Source organism: Silurus aristotelis (assembly GCF_946808225.1).
Source record: "Silurus aristotelis genome assembly, chromosome: 13".
NCBI lineage: Eukaryota > Metazoa > Chordata > Actinopteri > Siluriformes > Siluridae > Silurus > Silurus aristotelis.
In genome coordinates this window covers 7,432,380-7,456,944 of record NC_139586.1, presented here as the reverse complement: position 1 = coordinate 7,456,944, position 24,565 = coordinate 7,432,380, and the positions used below count along the sequence as shown (strand labels likewise).

Genomic DNA, 24,565 nt, shown 5'->3' with positions numbered 1-24,565 from the left:
CAGATGTCTTGAGGTAAGGCTTCTTTGGAGGACACTCGAGTTATTCCCCATTATCACACAATTACAAAATAAAATTTTGTGGCAAAAGGTGAAGAACAGCATATGGGTTTAATGGTCAAGGGCGAACATACATTTGGCCATTCCTTACACTGATTTGGTTCGTATTCGGTCTGAATAAAACATCTGTGTGGAACAGCGGAACAGTTCACTGGCTGTGACACTTGCAGCAGCTGATGCTTGAAGTTGAAATTTTGATTCCAAAATCCCTGCATGAGAAGGCGAGATTTTTTTTCTCCAGATGTGGTGAAAAGTCGCGCGGCGCGTGTCAGGTTGAGCCAGCTGTGCCACGCGCCACTGATTACAGCTGCCGGGAGTCACGCGCGAACCACAAGACGCTCCTCCAACCTGCCTCCAAGCACCGTGGCCACCCGGTCTCCTCCAAACAAGCAGTGTGTAATGGATTGAGAGAGGAGCGAGTGAGGGAGGGAGGGACTCGTTGAGAGGAAAAAGAGAGAGAGAGAGAGAGAGAGAGAGAGAGAGAGAGAGAGAGAGAGAAACCTGCCGGAGTGTAGCGTCTAGGAGACGCGCGCGGGCTGACTGCAAGGCACGCGCGGGCTCTTTTGACGGCAGAAGTCGGAAACGGAAACAATTGATTTCCAATCTGAGGTTGTTTTTGTTTTGTTTTGATTCTCTCTCCTTCATAGTAGAAAAAAAAGAGAAGAATACAGGAGAGGCAGCCATGCGCCTGAACCGAGACGCCGAGGACGGCAAAGGTGAGAGAACATACCATCATGGTACTTCCATAGCCTGCCCGTCTCTCTCTCTCTCTCTCTCTCTCTCTCTCTCTCTCTCTCTCTCTCTCTCTCTCTCTCTCTCTCTCTCTCTCTCTTTCTCCTTCTTTATCTATCTCTCTATCACTCTCTTCAGGGATGCTTTGGCATGTAGGATTGTCCCCAACACCTTATATCCCATACGGACGATTTCACGTGCAAACAGGTTTCTATAAAAACGAGCACGAGAATTAAATGTGGTGGTTCTTCACCGGGGCAGGACACTTGTTGTTGCTGTTGTTGTTGTTGTTGCTGTTGCTGATGATGTGTGTTGTTGAATGTGTTCGGATTCCAAGGTGCTTCCAAGCTCCATGTACAAGGTCATCACACCCTCAATCACATGCACAGGCATTACAGAGGGGGAGAGAAGAGAGGAGTGTGTGTGTGTGTGTGTGTGTGTGTGTGTGTGTGAGAGAGAGAGAGAGAGAGAGAGAGAGTGAGATGATAAGGTCTCTGTCTCCATGAGGACCGGCTGTCCATTCCTCCAGAGAGTCCCTTCCTCCATCTCTCCATCTCTCCATCTAGCCATCCATCCATGCCCCGGTTGCCCTCTCCTCCTCCTGTTGCACGCGGTGGGAGAAGTGATGCTAAAATTAGACTCTCCTTTGCTTAGCTTGAGAATTAATACACACACACACACACACACAACACACACACACACACACACACACACACACACACACACACACACACACACACACACGTGAATGGAAAGTGTAGAGGCACAGAGATGATATAAGTGAGTCTGATTTAGATGTGATGACGATAATTCAGTGTTATCAATCTCTCACACATTAGATCTAGTGTCTTTTCTGCAGGAGCAACATACTGTGTGTGTGTGTGTGTGTGTGTGTGTGTGTGTCTGTCTGTGTTAGCAATTTACACGTGTGTGAAGCATGTATGTGTGTGTGCAATCCATGTTCATGTGAAGCATGCACGTACTGTGTGTGTGTGTTTGGAATATATGTGCACAGGAAGCTTGGACATACTGTGTGTTAGTATATGTGCATCATTTGTGTTTGTACACTGTTGATATGCACAATATATTTACTCTGTGTGTGTGTGTGTGTGTGTGTGTGTGTGTGTGTGTGTGTGTGTGTGTGTGTGTTGCAATCTATGCGCATGTGCAGCCTGTACATGTGTGTGTGTGTGCATGTGTGTGTGTGTGTGTGTGTGTGTGTGCAATCCATGTTCATGTGAAGCATGTACTGTACATACTGTGTGTATGTATGTGAGTATATGTGCATCATGTGTGTTTATACCCTGTTGATATGCACAATATATTTACTGTGTGTGTGTTTGCTATCTATTTGCATGTTAAGCCTGTACAAACAGTGTGTGTGTGTGTGTGTGTGTGTGTGTGTGTACTGTGTATGTGTGTGCAGAGTGTATATGCATTGTGTGTGCTTGTACACTTGATATGCACAATATTTGTACTGAGTGTGTTTGTGTGTTTGCGTGTCCAGGTTCTGTGTGCATATACTACATGTACATTTTCGAGTGTTTGCCTATGCAATTGGCAATGTGTGTGTGCTCTGCCACGCGTATATAGTTGTATGTATGTATGTGTGTGTATATGGTCATGTGATATGTGTGGCTTGTGTGTTCATTGTGATGGTTAATTATTGCAAGCAATGTGCTTGTGTGTGTGTGTGTGTGTGTGTGTTTGTGTGTGTGTGTGTGTGTGTGTGTGTGTGTGTGTGTGTGTGTGTGTGCATGTATTATGTATGTGTATACTGTGCTCTGTGTGTTGTTTTTGCAGTCTGGGTTTTCAATCTGTGTGTGTCTGTGTCTGTGTCTGTGTGTTTATATTTGTACATGCGCAGCCTTGAGAGCGCTCAGTTCATCACTTATTTCTGACACGCATCTTGCAGACTCCTCACACATCTCACTGTGGACATATTGGCTGTGTGTGTGTGTGTGTGTGTGTGTGTGTGTTTGTTTGTGTGTGTGTCTGTGTGTGTGTGAGAGAGAGAGAGAGAGAGAGAGAGAGAGAGAGAGAGAGAGAGAGAGAGAGAGAGAGAGCATTTCAGTATGTGTATATCCTGTGCCCTGTGTTTGTTGCCTATGCAGTCTAAATTTTCAAACTATGTTTGCTATAAGTGTACTGTGTGTGTGTGTGTGTGTGTGTGTGTGTGTGTGTGTGTGTGTGTGTGTGTGTGTGTGTGTGAGAGTTGATATTTGTACACACACACAGCCTTTAAAGGCAGCAGTTCTGACTGGGCAAACTTGAGAGCGCTCGACTTTTTGCAAATTCCTCACACATCTCACTGTGGACATATGGGCTGTGTGTGTGTGTGTGTGTGTGTATAGGCTACCACACTGAGTTGTCTAATGCTGTCCTTGAAGCCTTTTCTCCTGTGAATCAACACGTGTTTTAGGAAGCAAGGCCGCTGTAGTAGAGCCCTTTAAAGGACACACACTTCATTTTTGGGAATCCGTTTAAAAAAATCCACATTATTTTTCATTTAAGAGACATGTATGATTACTAATAGGATTCTAATTCTGTCCAGATCTTTTGCACCATACATTCGATGAATTTTACATTTAAATGAATTAAATATTAACCCTGCTCTTCACTGTGTGTTTTATTTTTTTCCCACCTTTTACCATACCAGACAGTAGAAAGTGTATGTAGGTTAAGTGTCTATTGTGTTCAAAGTAAGAAATTAAAACACAACACGGTCCTGTAAGAGCCGGGATATTAATGCTGCTCTGCCGTGACATCACAGAGGCTCTCTCATTGGCAAAATGTACTCACATGGTTCGGGACGTTTCTTACATGAAGGTCACACAGTGTCACACGTCCCTCATGCTCATGTGCCAGGTAAAAAAAAAATCTGCAAACCTGCCATACACCTCCATTATCACAACGGGGATAAATAATGTTGAGCTAATAATGTCCTTCAATTAGGAAAAAAATAATAAACAGATATTTTTAGAGATTTTTTCCCTCAAAGTTGACAAATCGTACCACTGTGTCTGAGTAAGTTAGGTTCGCACCACAGCAGGAGGATCTCCTCTAAAAGGATCTAAAACAAGGCATTAAGGCAGAAATCTGCTATTTTTATCACAGCTCGGTATTGATTTTTTTTTGCAAACGTATCGCAGTTCAGAATACAGCGATAAGACAATGAAACCAGGCTGGAGTAGGAAGTCAAGGTGAACGGAATGGAATATTTGCGTGTTTCCAAGTGTAATGTCTGAATCCGGAGCTAATCATAGCCATGTGCTGTACACTCCCTAATCCCTAGTTAACCCATTCAGTGTAGATTTAACACCAATGTGCAGCTTCACCATATGTAGCTGTATTGTTTTTTTTTTATAGTGTTTAAATCCTAAATATTTGTTTTAAATATACAGCCGCTCCCCAACATAAATTTGTTCGTAAGTTGTTACTGTGTTCGTTATTGACTATGCATATCTCCTAATGATAAACTATAAATATTATCAAATAAACAATAAAATACACTATACACTATACAATATACAGTGGAACCCGGTTATCTTGCCCTCGGTTACCTCGACAACCCTATTAAGTCGACGTTTTTGAAGTGGAACTGCCAAATTCTCGCTTTTTCTAAGCATTTTTTATTGGTTATGTCACCGAACCCTGATATCTCAAGCACAAGGGGGGAAAAGAATGGCATAGAATGAACACCGGCAGGATCGGGGCGAATCCGCGATTACGCTTTGGGAAGAAAAGAGCAGCCGTTGAGAGAGTGCCGGTGGGAAGACACGTTCCCGGGATACGCATGAGCGATCACAACGACCGCCGTGAACCAACATATACCAACAATAACGGACAGTAAGAGTGTGGAAGTTTAAATAGGAGCTGGTGATGATGCTAAACGAGCACCATATGTGCGCGATTGAAGCCGGGAGCTTCAGAGAAAGCGGCCGAGAAAACACCTGACACGCTGAAGGGGGCCGAAGGGGGCGTGGCAGGTGGATTCCTGACAGATAAACATGTACTGTATGTATTTTTATAGCATGCCTTCATCAAACAAATCGCGGCAACGCTGTTGTGTAAAAAAACCCTCCAAAAACACGTGCATGCACATTCTCATTTATTAACGCACATCATGTACATAAAGAAATTTCAAACAGTTAATATATTGCCGCCATTTTGATTTTCGTTTATCTCAATCATCGGTTACCTCGATGCTTTTTGGCAACCCCCTAGGACATCGACATAACCGGGTTCCACTGTACTAAAACAAATCAAAATAATCGAAATACTGTATACAATATTTTGTATTGAGTAATAAAAATGTAAAAAAAAAATTATAAAATAAAAATTCACTTAAAAAAATTCATTCGCCATTAATGTGCATCATGTAGATTCGTTACGGACGACGATGAGCTAGCAGGTGCTCTCCTCCGTTTAGAATTTTTTTGACTCCAAACTTATTTCACTTTGAGGACAGGTTTGTTTATATCTGCGAAGGTTTGTAAAGTGAATGTTCGTAAAGTGGGGAGCATCTCTAATGGGAAATAATTTGTCTTTTCAGAGAGAGAGAGAGAGAGAGATTGGAAGACAGGTAATGGGAATCATGCCAGGTATCATGCCAATTTCTTAGTTTTTAGTGAGGAAGTGACAAAGACCATCTACAGTCTGATTCTAAAAAATGACCGCAAAAAAATTCTAATACACTCCGATAATTGATCAGTTCAAACAAGCAACTAACAGCGGTCTTCTTTTGTAGCTTTGATAGCTACTACTAGTCTCCTGTTATTATATTAGCTAGCTAGTTACAATAGCTAGCTAGTATGTAACCATTCGCATACTAGCTAGCAGGTTTCATTTATAGATTAAAAAGGTTTCATTTATAGATTGAGAAGTCAAAAAAGGTGAAAATGTTTTGTATTTATTTTAGATACACATAGACATTATTCTCTTTGTAAATATATGTAAATGCTTCAAAGGTATTATTTTAGGATTGTCCAGTGTCAGTGTTGTGTAACAGCCACAATGGTTTGAAGGTGCTGGTGATGGAATGACTGTTTTTTGCATCTTTAACATCAGTCATACAAGCAATGACCTCGTCCATTAGACACTCCACAATATAAAATCCATTACAAATGGTTAAAATGTGTGATGTTTTGTTTTGTAATAAGTTTAAAGTTGAAGTCAGTGGAAATTGCTGTATGAAAAGTGGAAAAACACATTTGCACAGTCCAGATTCCAGACTGTGTTACTGTGCAAATGTTTGTGTTAATAAACTGTCCTAAAATCTGTTAATAAATGTAAAGAAATTGACATTAACTTTATAGCAAGCATGTGTAGATATTGGATGTTGATACCACAGACATTTCCTGTTTATTACAAGCTGTTAATAAAGCATCTTGTGATGACGATGCAATCCGACAAAATAAAAAATATTTTGCACGGCAGTCAAACATAGTAGTGTATGCGGCACGAAGCGTTGAGCCGTTGCCAGGATTAATGTATCTCCTGCCTTGTAAAATGCCTTAGTCTGGCCAGTGATTGACAGAGTTTAGTTGTTTTTGGTGTTGTAACAAACTTACTGTTTCTACGCTGGGAGTATTACTGCAAATCGCTGGTGGCAGGTCTACTTCTGAATGCTGTTCGTCCACTGCAAATTATCCATAACGCAGCTGTGCGACTTGTGTTCAACCTGCCCAAGTTCTCCCACACCACCCCACTGCTGCGCCCCATCCACTGGCTTCCAGTAGCTGCACGTATCAGATTCAAAACACTAATGCTTGCCTACAAGGCAAAAAATGCACCAGCACCATCTTAGCCTCAAAGCACTTTTTTGTATGTCGCTGTGGACAAGTGCCTCTGCTAAATGACGCAAATGTAAATGTAAAGATAGACAGGCAAAAGTTCACCAAGCAGAGCTTCTTTAATCACTTTCATTTCATTCATGGTCCCATCTTGCCGAACAAGATGCAGGTGGTGGCTGCAGCACTTCTCCTTGGCCTGGTCCCGCTCCCTCTGTAGCAAAGTCTCCCTGGCGTCTTACCTCTCTTCCAGCACGGAGTTTCGGAGGTTCCGCGCTGGAAGAAAGAGAAACAGGAAAAATGTTACCAAGCAGAGCTCTTTTATTCGCTTTTATTTTTACCCCGGCACTCACCCATTATGCTGGGGATCACCCACAGTCCTATGGAAGCCTTTATGTCTGCCAGCACCCACTCGTGGACCCGTACGCCTTTTCTTAGCGTCTGCCTGAGTGCATTCGCCTACCGGCACGTCTTTCTGTGGCACCCGGTGGCGCTCATTCACCGTTCGGCGACCCTTTCTCTCCTCTCTGCTTGGTGTCTCTCTCCCCGAGGCTGGTGTCAATCTCCACTTTATTGGCATCGCTGGACTGAAACGGAGCACACTGATTAGGCTCATCAGCGGCAGGTTTTTCTTACAGCTCATTTTATCTGTCTCCACCCTCCACTTGCAAACCACTGGCAGAGATGTATTAAAGCTCCCTTTTTTCTCATGTCTCTCTCCTTTTTAGCAGGTTTTCTGGACACTGAAACAGAGCATGTCTAGTATCTTACAAAAGTAAGTACATCTCTCACATTAAAAAAATCATTTTAGTATATCTTCCTAAGGGACAATACTATAGAAATGAAAATTGAATATATTTTAGAGTAGTCAGTGAGCAGCTTGTGTAGCAGTACAGCTATTTCTGTTGTCTGAAAATAACTCAACATACAGCTATTATTTACTAAATAACTGGTGAGTACACCCTAGGTGAACATGTCAAAACTGTGTCAGTATTTTGTGTGAGTACCATTGTTATCTAGCACTGCCTTAATCCTGGGCATGGAATTCACCAGAGCTGCACAGGTTGATCATCTTCCACTTCAATAACATCAGGGAGCTGGATGTTAGACACATGGAACTTCTCCACATTCCGCTTGAAGATGCCCCACATATGTTTAATTGGGTTTAGGTCTGGAGACATACTAGGCCACTCCATCACCTTCACTTTCACCTTCAGCAAGGCAGTTTTCATCTTAGTGGTGTGTTTGGGGTTAGGGTTAGGGTTTTCTTCAATAAACTGCAGCTTTCCCAGTACCAGCAGCACTCATTCAACCCCAGTTCATGATGCTACCACCACCATGCTTGACTTAGACAAGACAACTTGGTACTCCTCTTCAGGGCATCGCAACACATGCTAGACACCATCTGAGCCAAACAAGTTTATCTTAGTCTCATCAGACCAAAGGACATGGTTCTGCTAATTCATAGTCTTTAACAGGATGTCTTCACTGTTTGCGGGCTTTTCTGTGAGCCAGCTTTAGAAGAGGCTTCCTTCTGAGATGGCGGCCATGCAAAACTGACTTGTTGCAGCATGCGTCGTATGGTCTGAGCACTGACCAGCGGACCTTCCGCTTCTGCAACCTCTAAAGCAACAATGGCAGTACTCATGCGTCTGCTTTTTTTAAGCTAGCTTCTGCACCTTACGCACAGCACGAGGACTTCTTTGATTGACTATTGCAGAACATCAGTGGTCATTATGAGAGAATTGTACTCAAAGTACCAAATTTGAATTGCTCTAAAACAAGATACACAAAGTTGGTCCTGTCAAGCAGAGAAAAACATGAACATGATGAATAGGAAATGTGACTTTGCATGGTTAAACAATATACAGCTGCTATCACTTAGGGTGTACTCATTTATTTTGACAATAATGGCTGCATGAGTTATTTTCAAAGGACAGAAAAAGCTTCACATTTACTACTCTAAAATATATAAAAGTTTCATTTCTATAGTATTAGCTCTAGAGAAGATATACTAAAATGGTTGCTGAAATGTGAGTGGTGTACTAACTTTTGTGAGATACTGTATGTACTGTTTAAGTCTGTACATACATAGCTTTACTCTGTTTTACTAAATTATTTACTAAATTATTTACTAAATTATCACCATTCTTTAAGACTCATGGGTAGGCTAAGCCGTGTCTCGACTTACAATATTTTTATGTTGCGATGATGTCATTTTTAATTGTATTTATTTATTTTATCTTTAAAAATTCTGCTTGTTTGTGTCTCTAATGTGACATTTCACACCTTGTGCTAGTGTAGCCTGTTTTGTTGTTTATTCTGCTAGTTTGGCTGTAGATCCTCATTTGATGTCTCTTGTGGTGAGGCTTTTGGTGCAGTCCTGAACTAAACTCCCCCGTTAGGCTTGGACACTACCTGTAACTGTCGCCAATGTTTAATAGGGAAATTTTGCTCAGTTATGTGGTCCTTCTGGTCACCGTTGCTGCAATAGAGCTAATTTCTCCATCCATTCAAGCACAATGCACAGTGGGTTTAAGTTTATATCTGGAATGGTATATATGTTAAACACATCATAATGAATATATATGAATGCTTATTATATACAAAGCCAGGCATTTATTTACTCATGCCGGTAATCAGTCGTTTATACCCTGACATCTGTTAGAATCATAGCCATTTTTCCTTCACTGGTGCGCCTCTGAACCCCCCGAGACAGCCTGAATAACACAATCATCACGGCTTTGCATAGACGTTGTAATTGTTAAGTCGATTGATTAGTGAATTTAAAGCATTTGAGACACACCATTTGCCTCTGCTTTTTCGAAAATCCCTAATCACATCTCGACATCTCGTTTAAATCTTTATTCTCGCAATCATCCCATCGTGCTGCATGTAATGACCATGGTTTAATTAAAGATTAAGCCTGGAAACAGCAGACATCACTTAGTGGCATGACCAAAGTGTGAAAGCAATGCAGCACATGAAGAAGAACGGTGCTTCTCTTCCACACCATGAGACTTCACTATAAAATGAAAATTCCACGTTTTAGAAAATTGTAAACACCAAATACTAAATAATTCCAAAATCATGGCACCTAAGATGGTAGCGACATTTATTTGGCATCTCGGCCTGTATGTCTGTATATTTCTGTATTTTTTGTCAATAGCAACCAAGTTCTGATTCATGCTTTAAAAGATGCATACCAGATGACCAGTGCTAAGGTTTGAACTCAATCCATGGATTTATTGGCACTAGTTAGTTGAAGAAGGCAACCCAGCCATTAGGGGGGCACAAGCCAGTGTACTCTTAGTGCCGGTCCCAAGCCCGGGTAAATGGGGAGGGTTGCGTTAGGAAGGGCATCCAGCGTAAAACATGTGCCAAATCAAATATGCGGATCACAAATGAGAATTTCATACCGGATCGGTCGAGGCCCGGGTTAACAACGACCGCCACAGGTATTGTTAGCCGACAGGGTACAGGTGGAAATTGGGCTACTGTTGGCCGAAGGAGGAGAAGGAGAGGAGGAAGACGTCTACAGAGACGGCAGGAAAAGGAGCAGTGTAGGAGAGTAGAGGTTCGGGTTGGTACTTTAAATGTTGGTACTATGACGGGTAAAGGGAGAGAGATAGCTGATATGATGGAGAGGAGAAAGGTAGATGTGTTGTGTGTTCAGGAGACCAAGTGGAAAGGGAGTAAGGCCAGGAACATTCGAGGTGGGTTTAAACTGTTTTATCATGGTGTGGATGGGAAGAGAAATGGTGTAGGGGTGATTCTGAAGGAAGCGTACAGTAAGAGTGTAGTGGAGGTGAAGAGAGTTTCTGATAGGGTGATGATCGTGAAGGTGGAAGTTGAAGGGATGATGATAAATGTCATCAGTGCCTATGCTCCACAAGTTGGCTGTGAGATGGAGGAGAAAGTAAGATTCTGGAGTGAATTAGATGAAGTGGTAGATGGTGTACCTAGGAAAGAACGATTGGTGATTGGGGCAGACTTTAATGGGCATGTAGGTGAAGGGAACAGAGGTGATGAGGAGGTGATGGGTAGGTATGGTTTTAAGGAGAGGAATGTGGAAGGGCAGATGGTGGTAGATTTTGCTAATAGGATGGAAATGGCAGTGGTGAACACGTATTTTAAGAAGAAGGAGGATCATAGGGTGACGTATAAGAGTGGAGGAAGGTGCACACAGGTGGATTATCTTCTGTGTAGGAGATGCAACCTGAAGGAGATTGGAGACTGTAAGGTGTTGGCGGGGGACAGTGTAGCTAGACAGCATCGGATGGTGGTCTGTAGGATGGTTTTGGAGGCGAAGAAGAAGAGGAGGAAAGTAAGGTTTGAAAGAAGAATAAGATGGTGGAAACTGAAGGAGGAAGAGTGTAGTGTGAGGTTCAGGGAAGAGGTCAGACAGGGGCTTGGTGGTGGTGAAGAGGTGCCGGATGATTGGGCAACTACTGCAGGAGTGATGAGGGAGGCAGCTAGAAAAGTACTTGGTGTGACATCTGGAAATAGAAAGCAAGACAAGGAGACGTGGTGGTGGAATGAGGAAGTGCAGGAGAGCATTAGGGGAAAGAGATTGGCAAAACAGAAGTGGGATCGACAGAGTGATGAGAAAAGTAGGCAGGAGTACAAGGAGATGCGGCAGCATGTTAAAAGGGATGTGGCGAAAGCCAAGGAAAAGGCATATGAGGAACTGTATAAGAGGTTGGACACTAAGGAAGGAGAAAAGGATTTATACCGATTGGCCAAGCAGAGGGACCGAGCGGGGAAGGATGTACTGCAAGTTAGAGCAATAAAGGATGGAGAGGGAAATGTGTTGACTAGTGAGGAGAGTGTGTTGAGAAGATGGAGGGAGTATTTTGAGCAGCTGATGAATGAGGAAAATCAGAGAGAGAGAAGGTTGGAGGATGTGGAGTTGGTGAAGCAGGATGTAGATAGGATTAGTAAGGAGGAAGTGAGAGCAGCGATTAAGAGGATGAAGAATGGAAAGTGGGTTGGACCAGATGACATACCGGTAGAAGCGTGGAGATGTTTAGGAGAGATGGCAGTGGAGTTTTTAACCAGATTGTTTAACAGGATTCTGGAAGGGGAGAGGATGCCTGAGGAATGGAGAAGGAGTGTGCTGGTACCGATCTTTAAGCATAAGGGAAATGTGCAGACCTGCAGTAACTACAGGGGAATTAGGTTGATCAGTCACACCATGAAGTTATGGGAAAGAGTAGTGGAAGCCAGGCTGAGAGAAGAGGTGACCATCTGTGAGCAACAGTATGGTTTCATGCCGAGGAAGAGCACCACAGATGCCTTATTTGCTTTGAGGATGTTGATGGAGAAGTATAGAGAAGGACAGAAGGAGCTGCATTGTGTATTTGTGGATTAAGAGAAAGCGTACGACAGGGTGCCGAGAGAGGAGTTGTGGTATTGTATGAGGAAGTCAGGTGTGTCAGAGAAGTATGTGAGGGTGGTGCAGGACATGTATGAGGACAGTGTGACGGCAGTAAAGTGTGCAGTAGGTACGACAGACTGGTTCAGGGTGAAGGTTGGACTGCATCAAGGATCGGCCCTGAGCCCTTTCCTGTTTGCAGTGGTGATGGACAGGTTGACGGATGAGGTCAGACAGGAGTCTCCCTGGACTATGATGTTTGCAGATGATATTGTGATTTGTGGTGAGAGTAGAGAGCAGGTTGAGAAGAGCCTGGAGAGGTGGAGATATGCGCTGGAGAGAAGGGGAATGAAAGTCAGTAGGAGTAAGACAGAGTACATGTGTGTGAATGAGAGGGAGGGCAGTGGAGTGATGCGGTTGCAGGGAGAAGAGGTGGAGAAGGTGGAGGAGTTCAGGTACCTGGGGTCAACAGTGCAAAGTAATGGAGAGTGTGTTAGGGAAGTAAAGAAAAGAGTGCAGGCAGGGTGGAGTGGGTGGAGAAGAGTGACAGGAGTGATTTGTGATAGAAGAGTATCTGCAAGAATGAAAGGGAAAGTTTATAGGACTGTGGTGAGACCTGCGATGTTGTATGGATTAGAGACAGTGGCATTGAGTAAAAGACAGGAGGTGGAGCTGCAGGTAGCAGAGCTGAAGATGTTGAGGTTTTCGTTGGGAGTGACGAGGATGGACAAGATTAGAAATGAGTTTATTAGAGGGACAGCACATGTAGGATGTTTTGGTGACAAGGTGAGGGAGGCGAGATTGAGATGGTTTGGACATGTGCAGAGAAGGGACATGAATTATATTGGTAGAAAAATGCTAAAGATGGAGCCACCAGGTAGGAGGAAAAGAGGAAGGCCAAGGAGGAGGTTCATGGATGTGGTGAGGGAAGACATGCAGGTAGTTGGTGTAAAAGAAGCAGATATAGAGGACAGGGTGGTATGGAGACGGATGATCCGCTGTGGCGACCCCTAATGGGAGCAGCCGAAAGAAGAAGAAGAAGAAGAAGAAGAAGAAGAAGTTAGTTGAAGAAGGCAAGCACTATGGAGCTCTGGTCAGATTTAGAAAAAGAGGCAAGAATATTTCTGATTTGATTCTCAATACTATAGTGGAATTACCATGATTTCAAATATGGAGAGTAGGTGGTGTCTGATCTTTGCTCTTATAAAATAAGAGTAGGTGTGTGCTTTTATAATAATCAAACTGGTACAAAAACTGTCACATGAAACAATAGGCTCAGTCAATATGAAGGTCATGTTTCCCAAATTCCAAGTCTGTAGGCTATAGTAATTCTAATGGGCGATTTCAGTCCTACAACTATTCTGGATCTCCCCTTAATCTACCAAAAAGACTTTGCACTACTGGTGCCATTTCCTGTGACTTCCTGGGCCACACCTGTACTAATTCCTACATGTAGTTTAGGGGTGTCCCAGAGTAAGGATTTACATAGTTTATTCAGAATTGCCGATTCAAAGTCTTGCCTATAGTTGACTAATAGTCTAATTATGTATGTGTTTTGAGGCAATGTCAATAAACATTTGTAAAACGATTCCTCCTAACATTTTAAAGCCACGATGTACAAAACATCACACAAGATATAAAAAATAATGTATAAAAGGATTTTGAATGAATAAACCTAAAGAACAACAATTAATTAACTGCAGAAAGGCCACACTGCAGACAGGATCTGCATTTCACATGGCAAATCAAATTCAATCAGCTACATTAAAATAAAGTTCCGTTTAAGTAAATGAGAACAGAATTTCTATGTGAAATCAGACATTGAGCACCCACATTTAACCGATATGGCATGATCCTCGTTTCATAACACGTTCGATCGTGAAAGTGGTAGTCAAATCAGGCTCCTCAGGGTCACCCCTAATATAGACAGAAACAGAACACAGTGAAAACAACGCAAGGCATGGACTACTGAAGCAAAAGAAGATCTACAACAATGCCTCAGTGCAACAGACTGTGCTATGTTTAGTCAAATACAAAAACAGTATGGATGAGTGTATGGACACAATCGCATCTTACATCAGCTTCTGTCAGTAAAAACTAATCCCCACTCCTGCTTGTCTAAGAATAAATCTTGGTTTAATGTCGAGCTTAGAAAAAAAAACAAGAGGCTTTTAAGACGGGAGAAAAAAAGGAATCCAAGAACTATCACAGAACAATAGGTAACTCTGTTGTACCTCAAACCCTTAAACACTGTGCTGTCACTATTATTAGCTCTATTTCATTTAGGGCTGCTAAACAACTAATCTAGAAAATGTATAATAATTGATAATGAAATTCATGGTCAATGAATGCCGTTATCAATTAGTTGGTCTGCTCAAGTTTTGTTTTTTTTGTCTGCGAAAAAGGCAGACAGTACAGGGTTAACTGGCAGCAGGTTAAAAGTATGCATCCAAGGCAATGGGAGCATTGCATGGGAACATTTTATATTAAACGCAACAAAGAAAATTGTAACTGGTAGTCATGCAAAGTGGAGCTTGTGTTGTGTGGAAGTACCACAGTGATGCACAAGCACGTGAAAATAAAACACACTGGGGTCACAGTTCTAGGTGAAACATCAGCACAATAAGCAAAAACTGTATAATCCTCATGTGAAAATGGTATAGTGTAATAAAGTGCTATTGTTTAAACTGTTTGTTTTCTAATTTCAGTCACGACCTAGTGATAAATTCTATTAACAGTGCAAACAAACACAAAATCTAAAAGCAGCAAATAACAGCAGCAGTAAACTATTAAATTTTTGCATTATACAACATTTTATTACTTATATATTCTAGATGCTTATGTCTTTACAAATAAACAAAATATCTGTGTTTTTAAACAGAAATTGTCAAAACAATATTGTATTATATTTTATATCGATTTTTTTAAGCATGGTTGTCAACTTGCAAAATACAACACAAATGTGTATTTACACAAATTGCTTCACCTTTCATACTCAAATGCATTTTTTTTTTTTACAGAAAGAAACAACCCCGCATGAGTAAATTTGTTTATGTCATCCTTATGCAATGATTAGCCATTTGGTTTAATGCAGACTTCTCCAAATATAAGAAGAAGCTGCACTGGCTAAGGTTGCTAATATTTCATTGAAACGCCTTTAGCATTGACTGTGGCATCGTTTCGATAAGCTTCTGCAATGTCAAGACATTTCTTCCCTTACAGATTTGAAGTAATGTTTCACCAAGATCTTGTATTGATGATGGAAGAGTCGGACCGCTGCGCAAAGTCTTCTCCAGCACATCCCAAAGATTCTCAATTGGGTTAAGGTCTGGACTCTATGGTGGCCAATCCATGTGTGAAAATTACCTCTCATGCTCCCTGAACCACTCTTTCATAATTTGAGCCCGAAGAAAACTAGCATTGTCATCTTGGAATATGCTTGTGCCACCAGGGAAGAAAAAAAATCCATTGATTGAATAACCTGTTCATTCAGTATATTCAGGTAGTCAGCTGACCTTATTCTTTGGGCACATAACATTGCTGAACCTAGACCTAACCAACTGTAGCAACCACAGTTCATAGCACTGCCCCCACAGGCTTGCACGGTAGGCACTAGGCATGGGTGCATCAGCATAAAACCTTGACTCGTCAGACCACATGTCCTTTTTCTATTGCTCTAGAGTCCAATCTTTATGCTCCCTAGCAAATTGAAGCCTTTTTTCAGATTAGCTTTACTGATAAGTGATTTTCTTAAGGCTTTACAGCTGTTTATTCCCAATCCCTTAAATTATCTTTGCATTGTGCATGTGGAAATGCTCTTAATTTTGCTATTAAACATAGCTGTGAGTTCTACTGTTGTTTTTTATGATCTAATTTGACCAAAAGTTTATCGCCGATCACGATCATTCAAGATTTTTTTCTGACCACATTTCTTGCTGGAAGATGATGGTACCCCACTATCCTTCCAGTTTTTAAGAATCCGTTGGACAGTTTTTAACCCAAAATTAGTAGTTTCAGCAATCTCCTTAGATGTTTTCTTTGCTTGATGCATGCCAATAATTTGACCCTTCTGAAACAGATTAACATCTTTTCCATGACCACAGGATGTATCTTCTGACATAGTTGTTTAAGAAATGAGAAGCTACTCACTGTATCAGTTAGAGTTAAATAACTTGTTGCCAGCTAAAACATAATCATTCATGCAGTAATTATATATTACCTATTTGCTTAGTTAAATCCAGGTGGTGAATAGTTTTTTTTGGACGGGCAGTGTATACAGCAAAAAAACTGTTCTGATTCAGATAATAAAAGCCCTATTTAAACAGTATTATTTTTTTAATATGAACACCTGGAATAAAATATGTATCTTAGGCATCTCTATGACAAAGTACCATACAGGAGCGAATGCCCAGTTCTTTTGCTACCAACCTGATCATGATCGCTGGATCATGAATTCAATTAGAGGTCCATTTATAATATATGTGTGTGTGTGAGACTTAGAGAGAGATTTTGTCCTATGTGAATAGAAAGTGATAACAGCTCATTTAATCAGGTTGTTGTTTATTAAAAGTTTTCCTTTTAATAGACTGCCACTAAAGATAGACCAGGAACATGGATGCAGCTCTACCAATCAGCCATAACGTTAAAACCTGAAGTGAATAACGTTGATTATGCTATTACAATTATGCCTTTCAAGGGGTTGGACATATAAGGCAGCAGACTTTTTCCACAGTTAATGTCCCGGAAGCAGGAAACTGGGTAAACGTAAGGGTGTGAGTGACAAGGACCAGTTTGTGATGAAATGCAGTAAATATTACCTTATTAAGGCTTATTAATTATGCATAGGCTAGCCCACCTGTCTGATCCTGCAAAAGAAGCACACAGCGCATCACAGCTTGCTGTGTAAGCAGCTGTGTGTCTACAGAATGGTGAAAGTGCTCATACTGACCTCGTTTCACCACCAAAAGCTCCTACAATGGGCATCAGAACTGGGACAGCTGCATGTGTGTGCAGTGTTATCCAGGGGAAGAGTTGGCACAACTATACTCTATGGGAAAAAGGCAATCTGACTACTGAAATCATCTCTAGGTTATGCAGGTAGCCCAGTGGCGGGCCGTGCATTTGGTACCTGCGCCTTCAGTGGGAACTTACCCGACTTAATCCACCTCTTAATACCACCACCATCACGTCGCAATACTATACAAAAACGCAAAATAACAATGCATGGCATTACAGAGAGAGAGGCATTTTGCATATGGAGAGTGAATGCCATTTTACTAAAACAAGAAATCCAGCTAAGACAACTCCAAACCTCTACACTACAACCGCAGCTATGCCACCTACTGTTGTAGGAGCCGTTCACTGGCGGTCTGACATCACAACCAGGAAGCTATAAAAAAGCACTAGCTTCTGAAATGGAAGATAAAGCTACAGGGATTCAGGAAGTGTGGCCTAGAGATGCAGCATCTCGTTCCCTCTGGGAACCAGGGTTACATACATAACCTATAGATTTTTCCTTTCAGTAACTCGAGTTGCGTCAACAATGCTTTGGGAATGAAAGTACAATACCAAGGCTATAGAACCTGACAAAGGTCAGCGGTGTGGACCAGCCTGAAGCATTGCAAATGTCTTGGAGAGATGCTCCAGAGGACCAGGATTTAAAGGCTGCCACACTCTGAGTGGAGTGAGCTCTGACCCCGAAGGTGTGGGAAGACCAGAGACTTCTCCACAGTTCCGTTCTGTGGACGTATGTGTCCAGTGCTCACACTGGACACAGCCGGTTAAGCTTCTCCTGGTCAGGGGCCTCAAAAGGATACCTGCAGCACAACAGAACATACCACAGTTTGGGGTAGAGAAAGGCACTGGCCATGCGTGGAGTAAACTCCAGGAGAGACAGGGCCACAGAAAGGGCCCGAAGGTTCTTGACCCTCTTTATGGAGGAAATAGCTAAAAGAAATACAGTCTTGACTGTAAGAAACTTTGAGGGCACCTCAGGGAGGCTAAGACAGGGCAGACAGGTCCCACACAGGCACTCTAGGTTGCACCCAAGGCCTCAGCCTCCGGGTGCCGCAGAGGAAATGTTTCACAAACTGGGGCTTGCCCAGCGACTGTTTACAAGTGGAGCACGAAAAGCCGCAATAACCAAAACTTAACCTTTCAGGGTGAAAGGAGACAACCCTGTGCGAAACTGTCTCTGCAGGAACTCCAGTACTGAACCGACCGGCCAGTTAACTGGGTTCAACTGGTGGTGCTCGCTCCACACAGTAAACGGGTGCTATTTTGCAGCATACAACTCCTCATGGAGGGAGTTCTAGATTGGAGAATGATCTTCAATACCTCGGCAGAAAGACCAGATGCTACGAGCTGTGCCCTCTCGGGGAGCTTTTCCTTGCCACAGTTGCCACCAGCTTGCTCATCAGGGACAAACTTACGCTTATAAAGAACATCTTATTCATTTTTATCACCACAATATCTGTGTAAAACTGCTTTGAGACAATGTTCATTGGTAAAAGCGCTATACAAATAAAAATAAATTTAATTAAATTGAATAACGGTCGAGTCCCACACTACGCCTAGATAAGTGGTTCTCTGCACTGGAGAAAGCACACTCTTCTTGGCGTTTGGTCTTAACCCCATATCCTTTATGTGGGAGAGAATGACATCTTGATGCCAGACCACCAGAAGCTCAGACTGAGCTTATATTAACCAATTTCTGATATAGTTCAATGTGGATGCCCCGAAGTCTTAGCGGGTCCAGAGCTGCATACACTTTGTGAAGGTGCAGGGTGAGAGTGCAGGGCTGAACGGAAGAACCCGATATTGGTAAGCTTTGGCCCAAAAAGCATACCTCAGGAACTTCCTGTGTAAAGGAAGGATGGATATGTGGAGGAAAGTGTTCTTGAGATCTATTGTGACAAACCAGTCCTCAGATCTGATTTGAGACATGACCTGCTTGAGGGTAAGCATCTTGAACCTGAGCCTCAATAGTGAGCAGGTTCTCTGTCTAGCGCAGGGACCACCTTGATGGCCTCCATCTTTAAGAGCGTGTCTACTTCTTTTTCCATGACCAAAACCTGTCCCTGTCTCACAAAAGTGGGACACATTCCATTAAACCGGGGGGAAAGGACTCAAACTGAATCAAGTAGCCCCTCTTTACAGTGTGCAAGACCCACTGAGACAGGTTTGGCAGGTGCCCTGAGAGCCAGGTCCGTAGCATGGCGTAGCTCTTGGACATTGTCAGGACCCGTAATAGCTACCTAGTCCAGCTCTCAAAGCAGGTCAGCCTGATAATCCTGCAGCACTGACATGGTGTGCAGGCAATCAGCGGGGTGACACGCTGCCGTGTAAGCCTTGCCCACCAAGGCCGAGGAAGTCTTAAATGGCTTGGTAGGCAGTGCCGGGGCCTTAAGGGATGATGCAGCACCCGGGGAGAGATAGCCAGCTAGTGTCTCTTCAACCCAGGGCATTGCCCCATAACCGCACTCTTTCAGCCCTACTACATTTGTGTAGAGGGAGACATTGGAACTGAAAAGTGGGTAACGTAGATTGCAGAAAGTGTTCATAAAGCTTACCTGGCAGACGCTTCTGATTTTAATCTAGCCAATCGATTCCGAGCTTCGCAACAGCACGAGTCACCACCTCCAAAAGCTATTCGAGCGAGAGAGAGAGAGAGAGAGAGAGAGAGAGAGAGAGAGAGACTTCCTGAACATGCCACAGCACAATATATTTGAACAGCATTTGAACAACAGAATGTACAGTTAATAGAGAGATAATAAAAAGAGAATTCTGATGTCTCTAGCAATATGGCTTATCTATCTAACTTATCAATTGCCCACTATACTTAAACCATCTTGACTCCACTGTAGTGAATGGCAATAAATCTTTCACCATAAATTTAATGACAGCCCTATGGTGGTTTTCATGAGTCATCTTCCCATGCATCGCTATGGTGAATGCGCTGCTCATGGGTGTCTGAGACAGTGTCTAGGTCTTATTCCTTACTGATGGTGAAACCCTTTCTAGTCTAGTGTTTCCTGTGGGGTTAGTCATATTTACAGTAGATTTACATTTTAAAACCAATGTGGTGTCCCCAAAGACTACTAGTAATAACTAAAGACTTGCACAATTGGATTATTATATTGTTGCCCTAGGATTTGGTAAAATCATTAGAAGCAGAATACTTTATTGATCCCACTCAACTACACTCCACTCCACTCCACTCTTAATGTTTCTTCTTTCAGAATCACCCCTACACCATTTCTCTTTCCATCCACACTATGATAGAACAGTTTGAACCCACCTCCAATGTTTCTGGCCTTACTCCCTTTCCACTTGGTCTCCTGAACACACAACATATCAACCTTTCTCCTCTCCATCATATCAGCTATCTCTCTCCCTTTACCCGTCATAGTACCAACATTTAAAGTACCAACCCGAACCTCCACTCTCCTACACTGCTCCTTTTCCTGCCATCTCTGTAGACGTCTTCCTCCTCTCCTTCTCCTCCTTCGGCCAACAGTAGCCCAATTTCCACCTGTACCCTGTTGGCTAACGATTCCTGTGGCGGTCGTTGTTAACCTGGACCTCGACCGATCCGGTATGAAATTCTTATTTGTGATCCGCATATTTGATTTGGCACATGTTTTACGCTGGATGCCCTTCCTAACGCAACCCTCCCCATTTACCCGGGCTTGGGACCGGCACTAAGAGTGCACTGGCTTGTGCCTCCCTAATGGCTGGGTTATCAAACTAAAGCCGTGAACCTCTTTAGGTCCTTCAGAGCTACCCTTGGTTGGCTCTTGGTTCCTTCTCTGATTAATTCCCTCTTATCTGGTATTACGGCAGAATTTTGGTAGACAGCCTCCACTTCTTAAAACAGATTTTTAGAATGCGCAATAATTTTTCATTGTGTCTTCTATGACCGTAGCTTGACTGCATGCAATTTTACGATATGACTAAAGTACTTATGATATAAATTAGTTAGATGCTTAAGAGATTATAATTAAGGCGCACTTTAATTTCATCTCCTTGCATTCAAATTGTGAGGAGAATTTTACAGTACAAGGAAGCCGGTTGGAGCGGTGATTGAGATGTGCAATCACAGCGGAGCATCAACAGGCCTGATCTAAGCAGCAGATTTCCTGGCCTTGGTCTGATTATGCCTGGCAGGGATCAAACTCAGTGCCTGGATGCTTTTGGCACATGTTCTTGGGTACTGAGTCGTTGGGGCTGTGCAAAACAGCAGCGCTTGCAGAGCACCGAGAGGACGGAATGTGGAGAGTACCTCTTCGCCACCTGTGCTAACTCTGCATGATTTCTTCTGGATTTTACACAGCAGCATTCGTGGTGCTTAAGCCTGGTGGCACTTTAGGCATGCAGGTTGTGCTGGCAATAACCTTCAGAGAAGGTTTCAGAGACGACTTCGACAAGACTTTTATTATGATGATGATTATCCTTATTAGTATTATTCATCTCCTTTCAAATAGCTTATATTTATGTTTAATATATATTTTAGCTGAAATGATTTCATTGTTTTTTTAATGTTATTCCACATTGCCATAAAGGTGTGTAATTATTTCCCCCACAATATTTACCACTATTTTTTTCTCTTCTCTACTAACAAGTGCTACAGTAGATGCCAGTCTGCATCAGTGTTGATATGTTCGTGCAACACGGCAAGTCCGAGCTGCATGTTTCTGGAGTGTGATGTGTCAGTGTGCTTAAATGCAGCGATGGCACCGTCACAAAATGTGTGTGAGCAGAGCACTATTATAAGTGTTTTAGTTCTAATTATAAAGCTACACTCATTGCTTTCATATTGAGGAAAAACTCTGCCTGCTCTCTCACACAGCCTGTGAAACAAAACCCAATTAATTACCTAATCAGTGCGCGGGTTTGACTAATTATGTATTCCGCAATATTCTGTTGGCATTTCTACAGCGTTGCCACGATGTTAAGAACATATTGAGAAGGTCAAGCAGTGGTGACAGCAGCGAAAGTGTGTTTACAAGGATTGGATTGAGTGTGCAAGTGTTCTCGTTTTAGGGCTTTGTGAGGACTTGGTGCTAGATATTACGGTATTGTAAAACAAAATGTGCATCTTTTGTATTACAACAGTAATATTATATATATATTTATATACACACATCATAATTCCTTTCAGCCTTGATTGTTTTAATCTATGTTTCGAATTTCTATTTATAGAAGAAAAAATTGTAATACCAGTGATCACCTCAGATTTATTTATTTTATAGATCTTTATAACAGGGAACCCTTTTTTGTTCCTTATTGAGTTTATTGAAACAGTTTGACAGCTTTGCTGTTATCGAATTTACAGATGAAATTCCCAATGTTAATCACGGGTATATTGGGTAAGAGGCACACGGAAAGCGAGACAGAGAAGACTGCTGACCTCGTGGGCTTTGTTTCTTTTCCTGCCTTTTTGTAAATGTCTGAAGGTAATTGCTTGTTAATGGCAGGGTCCTTCTGGTCAAAGACCTTGTTAATATTACAGACAGAGCAAAGAAAAAAAGGAAGCGATTTAAATATAAAAGCTTGGCGGAGGATTGCAACCTGCAGTTTGAGATAAATAGAGAAAGTGAGAGAGAGACACCATTAGTCAGGTATGTAATTGCTGACTGTAATACAGAGCAAAATAAAGAGTGGGGCAGATCAACATAGTGAGACAGAGATATCAAACGAAGACTGTCTCAGTGCGGTTAATAAAAGAAAAGCATCACGCTCAGACAAGTTATTATCATTCATATGAGGCGAATTTTAAGCAAAACAAATAATGAATCTCCTGCAAGCATCGTCAATGAGTCCTGACCTCTGACCCTTGATGCCAAGCAGAATTAGCGACGGATTTCAGAATGTCAAAACAGAGGAGCTGGATTTCTATTAGCTGTGACACATGCAGGACTGCAGGCTTTTTTCTTTTTTTTCTTTCGTAGGCAGAGAAATTAGATTATTTTCATGTTAAATCTAGATCATTTCTGAGCTATGATTTTATTTAATTAAACTACCATTCACTTCCACGCAAAGATGAACATTCGCTGTGTCTTAGCAAATGACTAGTGAAGACTCTGTTTCTGATTGATATTTCAGCTGCAAGAGTGACCTCTAACATTCCTGCTGATGAACCTACACGAAGCAGCATCTTTTTAATGTAGGTCTAACCATTCACGCCAAAAGTTATGAATTTGTAATTGTGAGAAAACATTCGCCCTCAACTTCCCCTTTTTAGCTTCAAGGCTCTTAATTGCACAGACCTTAGTTGTGCTTTTACAATCCTGAGCTGGGTTTATTTCATTTGTTTTCCCAGTTAATGCTCATGGATTTTCTTTCTTTGACTCTGTTTGTCCACAGTAAACTATAGTCTTAGCCTCAGACACACTCCCGTCAGGCAGCAGAGCATCTGATATCTACTCTACAATTTTCTTAACAACTACTTTCAAAATGTTGACGGTTGCAATTTGGCTGCATGGTGGGAAATGCTTTTGAACACTGCGAGACAATGAACAGATTTTTCAGAGCGAGATAAAATATATACACTGGAATGAAAAGAGTGCACAGTACTAGAAATTCTTTAGAAACAATTATATTATTCATATTCAAGCATGTTCCTTTGAAGAATTTTAAAATCCTTCATAAACCTAAAAAGAAATGCACGCCTCCTGTGATCACAGCACAGAATAATTTTATTAACTTATTTTATGAACTACTAAATATAAGATACGTTAGGCAACTTTGTAGCACCATTATTCTTTAGCGGTGCCAATCGGGTGTTTAATTGCTGAACTAAAATATATTAAGTGAACAGTATCGTTCATGTATTACCTAAATGGAAAAAATAGAAATCAATTTATTGAAGTGCATATACATCCACTCTTTAACTCTGTATTGCAGTTTTCTTTAATTGTTGTTTGTTTCTGGGTTTATTTTCCCCTCTTTTTTATTGTCTCCTCTACCAGAAGTGGAATGCTACTCAGTTAGTTTATAGGCTGGTGATTAACTTGGCCGGTCTAAAACCTTCAATTTTTTTCACCTGATGAAGTCCTTTGTTGTGTTCACAGTGTGGTTTGGTTAATTTTCTTGCTGCATGTTGAAGTTCATCCTAAATTAAACTTGATAATTTTCTTTCTAAATTGGAAGACCGAATGGTTCGGTAGACTTCTAAATTTATTCTGCTGCTACCATCAAGTGTTCAATCATCAATAAAAGATTTTTTTAACTGGTTCTATTTAACTTCACCCATGATCTCATATGTTTTAGTTCATTACCAGATCCTTTCTTTCACCATGCTGTGGCCTTTCCATCTATAATAGATGTTAATCTTGCTTCCAGACTTTCTGTGGCTCATTTGTATTTCTTTGCAAATTGCAGTCTGGTCTTATGGTTCCTACTGGTTTTTGTCTTGTGGTGTGTGCAGTCATGTATAAAAAGAAACTTTCTTTGGAGGAATTGTTGCTGACCATCAATCTGGGAAGGGTAATAAGGACAAACAATTGAAAGTTTACAGTGAGGAACTATGTTCACAAGTGAAAAACATTCAAGACAGTTCACCCCAAGGTCATACTGTGCAATGCTCAGAGAAATAAATAAAACC

The 24,565-nt window shown here is 41.8% G+C and overlaps 1 protein-coding gene across 4 annotated transcripts in view; it reads left to right on the top strand.

The window, feature by feature from the left end:
* The first annotated feature begins 527 nt into the window (after positions 1-527).
* Positions 528-24,565, top strand: part of syt7b (synaptotagmin VIIb) — a 137,365-nt gene continuing 113,327 nt past the window's right edge. For 3 of the 4 annotated variants that reach the window (XM_083558309.1, XM_083558307.1, XM_083558308.1), the window contains exon 1: positions 529-773. In XM_083558309.1, coding sequence (XP_083414435.1) covers positions 740-773 — 34 coding nt within the window. In that variant the 5' untranslated portion in view covers positions 529-739. Of the gene's footprint in view, positions 774-24,565 lie in introns of all 4 variants that reach the window. The other variant, XM_083558306.1, reaches the window with a different exon arrangement.